Source organism: Sturnira hondurensis, unplaced genomic scaffold (genome assembly GCF_014824575.4).
Source record: "Sturnira hondurensis isolate 20B ecotype Veracruz unplaced genomic scaffold, ASM1482457v3 Scaffold0003693, whole genome shotgun sequence".
NCBI lineage: Eukaryota > Metazoa > Chordata > Mammalia > Chiroptera > Phyllostomidae > Sturnira > Sturnira hondurensis.
In genome coordinates, this window is record NW_028076324.1 from 5,170,871 (window position 1) to 5,184,524 (window position 13,654).

A 13,654-nucleotide genomic window follows, 5' to 3' on the forward strand; every position below is an offset into this window, starting at 1 on the left:
TAATAAGACATATTTGTTAAATAAAACACACTATTAAGTTCAGCTATTTCTTCTTACCTTCTAAAATGTGGTTATTAGATTATTTAAAATTGCACATGTCATTTACACTATATTGCTACTAAGCTGTACTGCTTTAGACATTTAACTAATGGTAGCAATGAGAGTCATTATGTTAAGAGAAGGGTATATCTAGATTATCATTACAAAATATTTAAAAATGGAAATCCTTTGCAGAAAAACTGCCAGCTAACAAATGCTGAGGAAATGTTAGGTTAGATTATTACCAGTCTGCAATCTCCACTGGAATGAGCAACACTGATGGATGCTAAAACCACTGGTGGCAAAATTACACCCTGTAGATTATTTAGAAACTGCAAACACAAGACCTGGTGGTCTTTAACTACTTTTCAAATGGTCAAACTTAGCATATGAATAATGTTACAACTTGCCCATACATGCCTCTTGATATGCAGTAAATTAGGTAAACATTACCTACAAAGAATTTTGAACCAATGTTTTATTTTGAAAATTTTCAAACATAGAACACAATGAAAGAATTTACAGCAAAAATCTGTATTCATGCTAATATTTTACTACATAGTATTAAGTTTATCACATATCCTATCCATTTTACTTTGATGCATTTCAAAGTAAATCACAGCCAATAGTACATACCCTCCCTAAATATCCTATGACGTATTCTTGCCAGAAATGTTTAACCTGAATCTAATCAAGCCTCTAATCCTAACTTCCAGTTTACAGAAAATACAGGGCTACTGAGGAATCGGTTACCTGACACTGAGAGAAAATTAAAAATCCAGAATATGGGACATTCTGTAATATGCGATTCTAAGAGTCTTAAAAAACAACAACAAATTACAACTTATCAACCTAAATCAGATACTATTCAATTTTTTATTTTTACTTTTATTTACTTTTTTATTAAAAGATTTTATTTATTTATCTTTAGAGGGGAAGGGAAGGAGAGAGGGAGAGAAATATCAATGTATGGTTGCCTCTCGTGGGTCCCCTGCTGGGAACTGGCTTGCAACCCCAGCATGTGCCCTGACTGGGAATCAAACCGCGATTCCCTGGTTCACAGGCCCACGCCCAATCCACTGAGCTACACCAGCCAGGGCCTATTCAATTTTTTAAAAGCTACAAAAGTCATTCTTACAACAAAGAGAGAAATGTGAATATGGATTGGGTATTTGTTGATATTAAGGAATTATTATTGATTTCTCTTGCATCTTAGATGGGATAACAGAAACTGTGGTATGGAGGTGATTGTCATTTTTGGAGATGAATGCTGAAGAGAGAGTGTGTGTGTATACATGCACACATACATATTTTGAATTTATTCATTTATTTATTTTATAGAAATAAAGCAAATACAGCAAAATGTTAACAACCACTGATTCTAAGAAGAGTGTAAACAGATGCTTACTACGCTAGTCTTTCAACTTTTCTCAGAAAGTACACTGAAACACTTCAAAACAGAAGTTGGAGGTGGAGGACAGACAAACACTCCACTGCAGAGAGGTTCACATGGTCTCTTCTGCTTTGGCCCTGCCTGGGCTTTTCAGGTCAAGAATGTGATCTTTGAAAAAAAAAAATCGTACTACAGACACACACAAAAATATGTCTCTATAACATTCTTTATTTCTGCCTCAGAGCCAATGCTATATTATTAGCTAAGACTCTTCCGTATGCAATATTACAACTGGTAATTCAGTCTGCAAGCAAAGGCTGTGATGCTGTGGTGTTACAGAAGACAGCTCCATCACCAGGTGGGCCTGAGATCAGGTGTATTATTTTATACACCACTTGTTAAAAATATTCTGCAATAGCATTTGCTGATTCCTGGCAACCTCCAAGACAAAGTTTCTGTGATCTTTTTCCTAAGATTTTATTTTGCTTCCTAACCTACTGCTATTCCCTAAGTCACCAGGACACCCTCACCTGTAAGTGCAAAGACCCACTCATCACTCAAGTAATTACAATTATAAACATAAAATCATTAGCAGAGATCACTGACTATAGTGCAGCATGAACAAATAAAAGTATAAATTTACACCACTAACTAAAACAAGATTTACCAAGCAAACAGGAAATCTACACACAGAATCTTACGTGTGTACCTACAGTTGAGGAAAAACAAATCACCCACTGACAACCGATACCTTTCTTTCAGATTTCAGTTGGAAATATCATATTACTTGGAAACACAGAGGTGCACCTTGGAGGAAGGAGTGAAAAAGACTAGATAATATTAGCCACCGAACTAAGTATTTGTACAACTGGGGATTAGGTTTTACAGTTAAGAGTGTTTTACAATGAAGAGTGTTCTTTGGCTTAAAGGAACGACAGTAAAATCTGAAACTATTGTACCTTGGTGAAGACAAGGCAGCACATGCATTCAATGAAGTAAAATTAATTACACATGTCTCGTTTCACATGCAATGAAAAATGAAAATTATATTTACCAGGGTTTGTCTTCTCAAGTTGATACCATCGGTAAAATGCCCTTTTCTTCTGTTCACTCAGGTCTGATCCCTGCTGCAACAGCCAGTGAGAGATCCGGCTCTGACTGATACCTACATAGGGAGAGAAACAGCTGTTGTAAGTACTGAAATTACTGGGAAGTCAGGGAGGGCTCTGTGGGTTTTAGACTACTGGGTTCTTCAAAACTCTTCTCTGTAAGGAAGCTGCAACCTGAACCCTCTTTCATGTTGGGTGTTTCTGTAAAGGCTGACTACGTGGGTTAGGATATAATCAGAATTGTCTACTAGAGGTCATAGCATTGTATTAGCCGAGATTTGAAAGTGGTCTCTAAAATCAACCTCCAACCCTGTTCCACAAATATATGGGAGATACACAAAAAGATTTCTAAGTAATAGCTATTTGTCAGAAGTTGTTTAGATCTGTGGTCCTTCAATCACCACCACCTCTACTCCAATCTGGGTTTAGAGTATTAGAACTTTTACTAGATATCGATAAGAAAAAAAATCAAGACAGCAAGTTCTGCTACTCATTACTGATACTAATAACAAGAGTTAGGGGCTGGAAAAGGGGAGGTCATTGAAAATACTCTCTTCGATAAGGTTCTTGGCTCATTTGTTAATTCACTGAGGCATTTCAGATCCATCACCACCAGTAGAGATAACGAAGGACTGGAAGACTTTCAGAGTTCTGCTGCAATATGACCTCTTAAGAATTTTCAAGAGGTAAAGACAGTCTTTTAACAGACTTTTCAAAAAACTGAGCAAAATATAAAGCAGCTTTCAGCTATCACTAAGAAGTTCTTGACAGCAATTAATTAGAAATGTGAAAAACCTCTACATGTGAAAATAAAGAGTATGTCTAAAACTCACTAGTATGAAAATCACACGCTCCTTCTGGTCATTATAGCTATTCGAAAAATGAATAATTTAACACACAACTTGCAAAAGCAAAGAAAAATAGGAAAGATGAAACATATGTCCAAAGGGCACTTTCTAAAGGACCAGCCAGCAATCAGAGAGGGTGAACAGTATCTGAACTCTCCCCAGGAATTTCTGCTGGTGACTGGATAGTACTGAATACCACTTGTGCCAACACCTGTTTAAAGCAATAATGCAAAACAGGAGGAGTGGTTATGGAGAAGTGATCACGCCCCCTCGCAGGAGAAGCAAGAGGCTTGGTAATCACATTTAACTCATTAAAAGCAAGTCCCTGAAGTTTCATACTTTAAAAAATCTATGTTAGAGGAGAATTTGGAGAGGAGTTTCATTAAAAGACAAATTGAGCTGTGAAGCAAGGTTCTCTGATTGGAAACAAAGTTCACGTTCAAAGGGTGAAATTTGGTTTTCCAAAACCTAAGTAGCTGCATTCTCAAATAACCCACACAGTGGTTTGCCAACGGACTGAAGATCTGTGTGATGCAGGTGCTGCAGCTAGCACTGCAAGCCTTGTTCGAAGTGAACACCGATCACTTAGAATTCTCTGTGTTTAGTGACGCCTTCACCACAAGGCTAGGTTCAGACATTACACTACCTTTTTAAACAAGAGTGGAGAAAACCAGCTTTTACTATCATGAAATAAAAATTGATTTTCATGTCCAAAAAATAAAATTCTTATATGGATTCTTCATGTTGGTAGCATACTACTAAAAAACAAAGAAAACATAAGAAAAATCTTTTAAGAAAAAATGGACTATATCATTCCTGTTACTTTCAGTGTTAAATCTCCCTCACACAGTCAGATCACGCAGAACAAACTCAGAGCCCACTTGATATTATGCTGTCCGGGTTCTGGCTACGCTGCAGAGGTAAGAGGGCAAAAGCCCATCGAAAGAAAGTTAGGTAAATTATGATATACTCACATAACAGAAAACTGGGAAGACTTTAAGAGTAATGTTCTAAATCAGCCACCCAAACCAAACAACAATAGAACAACAAAACAAACCAAACAAAAGTCCATCAATACCAAGTGTTGGCAAGGACATGGAATATATGGAACTCTCATCATACTGCTGATGGAAGGGGAAAATGTCAGGACTTCTTTGGGAAACAGGTGGGCAGTACCTACCAAAGCTAAACATAAGCATGCCATAGGATCTAGCAGTTTCTCTCCTCAGTATATAGCACAAGGAAATACGTGTTCAACAGCAAGGTGTTCTAAAGACATACACAAGGTGGCTTATATTGAGTATTATCCATAACAGTCCCTGGTTTGAAACAACTCGAATACCCATCAACAGAATGCACAAACTGGGATACTTCTGCATTCATCTACAGACTACTGTACCAAAGAGAAAAAGGACAAACTACTGCAACATGCACACCATGGATAAATCTCACAGAAACAATGTTGCCCCCCTCCCCAAAATAAGACACATACAAAAGCCACACACGGCTGTATGATTCAGTTATATAAAACTGAAAAACAGACACAATTATCTATGTGAATGGCCATCAGAGCAGTGTTGGGCTACCTGTGGCTTGGGCGGAGCAGGGTAGGCACTGGGAGGCAGTGTGAGGAAGGCTTCTGGAGTGAGCAGCACTAATGTTCATCTGGATGGTGGTGATATGCATGGCTTCACCTGGTAAACATCATTAAGCTAAATACTTTTCTCTGTTTATATTTCATTTTGCAGAAGTTTCCCAAAAAAGTTTTTAAAATTCTATGCAGTATTTTAAAAAAGTAAATGGATATGTATCAATATGAAAAGATGCCCATGATATAAATGACAAAGTATGCAATCTACATAACAAAAACTTACACATAGCCAAAGACAGCAGAGTGGCAGACCCCTACACAGTATACCTCTATTGTTTTCTTAATTGTTCCACAAATAGGTATTAATTTATTTTATATTTAGCCTTCCCTTATAAACACTACATATTTTACTGGTTGTTTTATAAACTCTGCAATTAAGTTAAACAAAGTACAAAAAAGAAGTTGATTTTGGCCTTCCCTCAGTAAACAGTAAACAACAGTAACAGTAAACAATGTCAACTGTTAATATGTTACTCCATAATTTTCTCTATGCATAATTATTAATTTCATAAAGCAAAGGGACAGAAGGTAGTAAAGAAAGACTATCCTTCTGTCCAGTCTTATGTAGGAAATAAAAAAGGAACTTCCCTGTAAACTTAATCCATTTTCATATAATAAATATAGAAAATGAAGTAACTCAGCAGGTACTTTATCTACAAGAAGCATGATAAAAATTAAATGTGTAAAATACACATTTTTCCCAATGATTTTTCTCAGTTACTGGCTTAGTGATAGGTAAAGTTCTTTCAACTCTCCCTTCGGAGGCTGCCTCATGCTTTCGGAACTTTGAGTGAGCTTGGTGTCAAAGGGCCATGCAGCTTCCCTACACTACCAGTTTTTGTATTTCTCCTTGGGGAAAAAAAATTTCCTAACTCTCCTCTTACTGCCTACTGCAGAAAAAAAATATTACTCTCCACAAGTTTTAGTTCTTCAAAGCCTCTTTTCTACCTTTCACGGGACAAAAGAAATGAAAATTTACATATAACCTTCATACACTGAGAAACTACAACTAACCCCTGGTTAATTTCCTTCCTTTAAGAAAGCGATTGCACTATAGTCAAAAGGATGTTGCCAGCTTCATTCACATTCTTTCCTGAGCTTCTGCCCCATCAGGCAGCTTCCAGTTTCTCAAGTGACAGTGTTCCCTTCCACTAGAGGGCTCCCCATGACTACCCATTTTTGTCCAAGTCTCAGTACAAATTTAAGTGCGTCTCCTTCCTTCCACTTCCTGTGGAACATGGCACTACTGACCACTGATTATCATCTTCATCCATGGAATGAATGCTGGAGACAACTCTCCAATGCAACTTTAGGAATTGCTAGCTCCTTACACATGTTAGTGTCCCTAGGGTGACATCTTTAAGCACTTCTCTCAATCTATACACTCTTCCTTGGTCATCTGAACTATCACCATAATTTAAAATTATCATCTACATGTCACAGCACCAGACTGTTTTTTTTCAAACCATCTGCTAGTTAGCTTCATGAGAATTTCCCTCAGGTCTTCAACGCAATAAATTTAATTCATTAACCTTTGCCTTTTAATCTGCTCTTATTCCTATGTCCCTCTTCTCAATTTTACCTTCTACTCTACTCTTTTCCCCTAACATTCACAGGCTTATTACTAAATCCAAACTTTCCCTTCCTAAAATTCTCTCTAATCTTCCTTCCTGCAGCTGGAATTTCAGTCTCTTTTGCCTGGACGATTGAAATTAACTGATTAAAAGAACGAGCCATCTAAGATCCAAAATTCTCCTGATCAGATGCTTTTTAACTGGCAGATCATTTCACAATTGAAAAAAATGAAACATGGTTCTTCAAGCAATTTTCTGCTTGAGAACTGCAGTTATCTCTATAATTCACCTTCCACAATTTTTAAGTTAAAACACATGCACACATCTTCCCCCAAAACAAGTCACAAAAACTTAATCCTCAACCCTTCTCTTAATTCCTATCCTAAAGTTATTATTTTTTTAAAAAATTATCACTTAATTTTGTTCATTAGATTCACATATAAGTGAGATCACATGGTTATTTGTCTTTCTCTGACTGGCTATGTCACTTGGCATAATAATATTCAGATCTTCAGGTCCATCCATGCTATTGCAAAAGATTTCTTTTCTCTCTCTCTGTTTTTTTTTACAACTGAGTAGTATTCCATTGTGTAAATGTACCACAGCTTTTTTATTCACTCACCTACTGATAGATAACTTGGGTTGTTTCTAGATTTTGGCTATTGTAAATAATGCTGCAATGAACATATATTCATTTGAACTAATGTTTCGGGTTTCTTAGGATATATTCCCAGAAGTGGAATTTCTGGTTCAAAAGGCAGTTCCATTTTTAATTATTTAATTTCTTGTTTATTTGGTATGAATCCTTCCAGACTCTTTCCTATGCTTTTAATACATAAATATGTGTACACACACACACACCTAGTTGTTTTCTAAAAACATGGTGGGAATTATTCTATATATAATGAATAACCTGCATTTCTTACATAATGTCTTAGAATTTTTTTTCATGTAGTACATTATGAATCTTCACCATTCTAATGGCTACATGGTATTCTATACAATAACCTACTTAAATATTTATCTATTATTGGACACTTCAGTTGTTGCTAATGTTTCACTATTATAAATGATGATGCAACCTTCTATGCCTATCTTTGTGCATATGAATAAATACTCCAGGGTCCATTCACAGGAATGGAATTTTTAATTTGTACCACATGAGCAGCACTGTGGTTTGTTATAGGTTCTACCAGACTTCCCCCAAGGTTAGACCCAATTTTATATTCTAATCAATAGATACGTTGTGATACAGTCTCACCATAACTAAATATTATACAGTTTATTTTGAAAGTCTGACTTTCTCTTTGTAAATACATGCTCATCATAAAAAGGAATTCTAAGCAATTCAAAGTAGAAAAATTCAGAGTAAAACTAGTTTAAAAAAAACATCTAAAATCTTACCACTCAGAAATAACTACAACCATTACAAAATCACTTCAAGCATAAAAGTAAACAGAAGAGGGAGAAATAATTACTAAAATGAGATCATACTATAGAGAGAAGTTTAAAATTAAAAATATTAAGTTTAGTTTCATCTGATTTTACCTCAAGATAAAAATTTAAACTAGAGTGATATGAAAGATCTCAAGTTTAGTAAATACTTCTCTACAGGAAATTAGGTTACTAAAAGAGTATTCTAATGCAAGAGAAAAGAATTATACAAAAACATTAGAAGGCTGGAAGCATTATTTTCTAGCTTGTGGTCGGTATCTAATGACTCCCGGCTGAAAAAACATGGAAAATTAGCAGACCGTGGTAGCCAGCCTCCAGGATGAGCCCTAATAATCCTCTTGGCCTTCCTATCTCTGCGTAATCCCCTCTTGCGCAGCTCAGGACTGGTCTCTGCAACCACTGCAGCAGGTCAGAAATCAGAGTCTCTGACCCCTGAAGCTAGGCCACGAAAAACATCACAACCTCTGCCTTGCTCTCTCCCTGAGATAGTTGCTTCTGAGGAAAGCTAGCTGCCGCACAGTGAGACCACTGAATCTGACCTATGGAGAAAGTCCATGTGGCAAAAAACTGAGGCATTCTAACAGCTCTGCAAGCGAGCCACCTGGGAAGTGAGTTCTCCAGCCTTAGTTGAGCCTTCGGAAAACTGCAGCCTCGAGACGCCCTGAATCACAAAGACCTGTCTCAGCAGCTCCTACATTCCTGACCTTTAGAAACTGAGTGAGAGAATAAAGATTCAGGTTCAAGTGGCGATGGTCTAATGTAAATTTTTACATAGCAATAGATAACTAATACACATGTACAGACTATACTCTCCCCATCTCCTGTCCCAACCTTCACACCGAACTCTTGACATTTGAAGGTATTTTTGCATGGTCAATACTTACACTTTGTTCTGGATTTGTAATTTCCACAGTTGTTACCCATAGTTCTGGATTCAAATGAATTCAAGGCTTACCATAAAGTTTCGCATTCCTAAGCTCTATGTTTTTGTTTTTAATTGAGGCATATTCTACATATAGTGAAGTACACTACTTTCTAGTTTTAACATATATATACATACATGACTGTTGCTCAAATAAAGACATAAACTGTTTTTGTGCTCCCTAGAAGGTCCTGCTTGTTCCCTTTTTAGTTAATGCCTTGATGTTATTTTCTCAATTTAAGTTTTGATTGGCAGGATCTCTTCACCAAGCAGTTTTTGATCAGCACAGCCATGCACTGCATACCGACGTTTCAGTCAACAGCAGACTGCATATGTGACTGCGATACTCCATGCAGCAGAAGTGCGCAGTATGCTAAACCATGCAGGTTTGTTTAAGTACATTCCATGATATCTGCATAACGACAAAATCACTTAGTGACGTGTTTCTTAGGGTATATCACTGTTGTTAAGCATTACATGACTGTCCAGGTTTATTGATACTATATCCCCCAGTTGGGGTATGTTTGTGTTTGTCTTCCATGTTTATACTCTGAAGACAACTCTACAGGGAAAATTTTCTGGGTTAGATTTTCTTTCAAAATCTATTAAATTGGACTGATGTCAGTGAAAATAGCAGAGTAAGGAGCTCTGAAAAACCAGTCCTCTCTAAAAGCAATGATAACAAAAGCTACTTTACCATAATGAGCTGGCAAAAATGATCAGAATCACTTTTTCCTAACTCTAGAAATTAACCAAAGGTTTGTAACAATCCAAGGAGTGCTTTGAAAAAAAAGCTGAATCTTTGTAAAAACAACTTTATGACATTTTGAACTTAACCTGCAGCCATTCCCATCATCCCAGCATCCCAATCAACTTGAAAAACAACATTCCTGCAGTCCCTGTGGAAACCAGGAGCATTCTCATAGCCAACAGAGGGGGGCATAACAGGTTTGGAGTTCCCCAAAACGCCATTCTTAGAGAACTGCCATTATCTGACCTGTTTCGGGAATTCCCTGAAAACTCCTATTTATAAGGCCTGTCCTTATTTGATCTGATTCAAACCTCATTCAATGTAAACATTATTTTCCCTGGGAGAAGGAAGGAAGGTGGTCTATTGAAAACAATCAGTGGCAATCATTTATTATTTGCAGGTGCCTGAGGTGATAACAACTGGGGCAAATTTGGAGCTGACCAAATATTTTAAAAGCCAAGGGATAAGGTAAGTCTATGAGGGTCTTTGTAAAGCTTTGACATATTTCTGGGAATCTAGAAAGCCAGGCCCATAGGAGGGCTGTGCGCATGCCTAGGTCTATGTGCATGACGAGGGCAACATGCACACACAATGAAAAACTGTGAAGACCCTAAGCTCTTACCTCTAGTTAACCTTGACGAATGGTGAAAAGAGAAAATGAAAGCTAAGGCAGAATTATGGACTGTTTTCCTAAGCATTAAACACATGCCCCAATACACGTACAGAGTCCCCCTGCAAACCTGGGAAGCCTACTGGTTCCAGGCACAAGAAATCTCTAACAATTAGCTGACCACTAAGGTAACAAAGAAAAGACATATTTAAAGAATTAGTTCAAGAAAGTCACTAAAAAAGAAAAGAATGACAACAATAAACAATAATGACAACAAAGCCAAGGAGAGAGAGAAATCTGATTTCCAGAATTTCCCCATTATTTATACTGTCCAATTTTAAAAGCAAAAGAAAACAAAACCATGCAAATGCACAAGAAAGTATGCCACATACTTAGTAAAAGGAGCAGTCAAAAAGAAGTGTTTTTAAAGAAACTGGATGTTGGACTTGATTTAAATCAGCTATTTTAAAGATATTCAAAGAACTAAAGAAAACATGTTTAAAAAACTAAAGCAAAGTAGTTTTTGGTGAGAAAAATGCCTCACCAAGCAGAGTGTCAGTAAGGACACAGAAATTTTAAGAATGAATCATATAGAAATTCTGTAGTTGAAAAGTACAATAATTTGAAGTGAAAAATTCACTGAAGGGGCTCAACTTCAGATGTGACCTGGCAGAATAAATAATCAGTAAAACTTGAATACAGGTCAGTTAAAATGATCAATTATAAAAAACAGAAGAAAAAGTGAAAAAAACAAGAAATAAAACAGAGCCTCAAAAATCTGTGGGACCCCTTATGTACACCCGCATACATACAATGGAAGTCCTAGGAAGAAAAGAGAGAAAAGTGAAAAAAGCGTATTTGAAAACTAATGGTCAAACAACTTCCTAATGAAAAACACTAATCTACACATCCAAAGAGCTCACTAATCTTAATGTAGAGTCAACTCAGAGAGATCTACACCTACATCAATAATGGCTGAAAACCAAAGGCAAAGAAAATTTGAAAGCAGCAAGAGAGAAATAATTCGTTATGTATAAGGAGGGTGTTCAATAAGATTAACAGCAATTTTCTCACCAGAAACCAAGGAGTCAGAAGGCAGCAGAATAATATATTCAAAGTGCTGGGGGAGGGGAGGCAAGAGCATCAAACAAGAACCCTAACCCAGGTAAACTACTTTTCCAAAATGGAGAGACATCACGACACTGCCAGATGAACAATACCAGAACAATTCTGACACCAGAAGACTTGCCCTCCAAGAAAAAGAGTTCTTTAGCTGAAACAGAAGGACACTAAACAATAATTCAAATGCACATGAAGAAATAAAGAATGCCAGTAAAAGTAACTACATAGGTAAATATAAAAAAACAGTATAAATGTATTTCATCTTGTAATTCCCTTTATTCCTATTTGATTTAAAAGCAAATTAGATAGTTCAATAATTATACTTGTAAATCTAAGCTGATGAACACACAACGAATAAGCACATAATTTATATGACAATAACAAAAACAAAGAAGGGGGTAGAGAAATTAAGCTATAAAGGAGCAAAGTTTTTTTGTATACTACTGAAATTAAGTTTGTATTAATCCAAACTAGACTGTTAAAATTAAGATGTTAATGGTTAATTCCCAAGGAAAACACTAAGACAGTAACAAAAAAATAACAAGGAAATGACAAGGGATTTAAACTGGCACACTACAAAATATCTATGAAACACAAAAAAGGAAGTAGTCAAGTAATGGGAGAGCAAGACAGACACAAGACTGAAAACAATCAATCAAATGGCGGATGTAAATCTCCCCTCATAATTACATTTAAATGGATTAAACACTCTAACAAGACAGATTGCAGATCTTTTAAAATCCATTCTAAAAAAACACAATCCAAATATCATGCTTACATGAGATATATTTTAGATTCAAAGACATGGGTAAGTGGAAAGTAAAAGAATGGAAAAAGATACACCACATAAATGGTAATTAAGCCAAAACTTGAGTGGCTCTATTACACAAAATAGACTATGAGAGACAAAAGAAGGATATTTTATAATAATAAAAGGATTAATTGATGAGGAAGGCATAATTTAAAACATTTATACACCCAACCAGAGCCCCAAAATACATGCAGTGAAAACTGAAAGACCTGAAGGGTCTTTATTGTTGAAGAGACAATTCAACAATAACAGTTGGAGGCTTCCATACTCCACTTTCAATAATAAACAAGACAGAAAATTAACAGGAAAACAGAAAATCTGAACATTATAAACCACCTAAACCCAACAAATACCTAAAGAATAATCCACTCAGTAGTAGAACACTTTCTCAAGGCTTATGTGGAACACTCCCCAGGGTAAACCACATGTTAAGCCACAAAACAATTCTGAACAATTTTTAAATCATACAAAGTTTGTTCTACTAGCTCAATGAAATGAAATTAGAAATCAGTAACAGAAAAAAGCTGAGAAATTCACAAATATGTGAAAATCAACACAGCTCTAACCAATGTGTGAAAGAAGAAATCATGAGAAAAAATTAGAAAATACTCTGAGATGATTAAAAAACACACATACAACATACAAAAATCTATGAGATGAAGCTAAGGAAGTTCTTAAAGAAAAATTTATTGTTGAAAATGCCTCTATTCAAAAAACCAAAAATGATGGAAATAGATCTTTAAAAAAATTAGAAAAAGAAGAGCAAACTAAGTACAAGGTAAGCAGAAGAAAGGAGATAATATAAAGCAAAAATAAATGGAAAATAGAAACATAATACAGAAAAAATGAAATGACAAATTCATTCTTTGAAAAGGTTAACAAAACTGAGAAAATTTTAGGTAGACTGATCAAGCAAAATGTGAGAATACTCAAATCTCTAAAATCAGGAATGACAGAGAAGACATTACTACTGAACTTACAGGATTATAAGGGAACTATATAAACAACTACATAACAATTACAAAACCAAGAAGAAATGGACAAATTCCCAGAATAACGTATGAACCTTGCTCAAGATGAAACAGAAAATCTCAATAGATCTATAGCAAGTAAGGACTGAATCAGTGGTCAAAAATCTTCCCACAAAGGAAAGTCAGACAGATTTACTAGTAAATTCTACCAAATGTTCCAAAAATAATACACACACACCTGTCAATCACAAACTGTTTCAAAAACTAGAAAATAAAGAAATATTTCCCAGTTCATTGTATGAGGCTTATATTACTCTGATACCAAAACCAGATAAAGATAAGAAAAAATACAGATCAATATTCCTTATGAATATAGATGTAAAATCCTCAACAAACAT

General features: G+C 35.8%; 1 protein-coding gene across 9 annotated transcripts in view; it reads right to left on the reverse strand.

Annotated features, from left to right (window-relative positions):
- The window catches only part of HMBOX1 (homeobox containing 1), a 166,148-nt gene that overhangs the window by 56,753 nt on the left and 95,741 nt on the right, over positions 1-13,654 (reverse strand). For all 9 annotated transcript variants that reach the window (XM_037042202.1, XM_037042199.1, XM_037042201.1 and 6 more), the window contains exon 6: positions 2,487-2,597. In XM_037042202.1, coding sequence (XP_036898097.1) covers positions 2,487-2,597 — 111 coding nt within the window. The remainder of the gene's footprint in view (positions 1-2,486; positions 2,598-13,654) is intronic.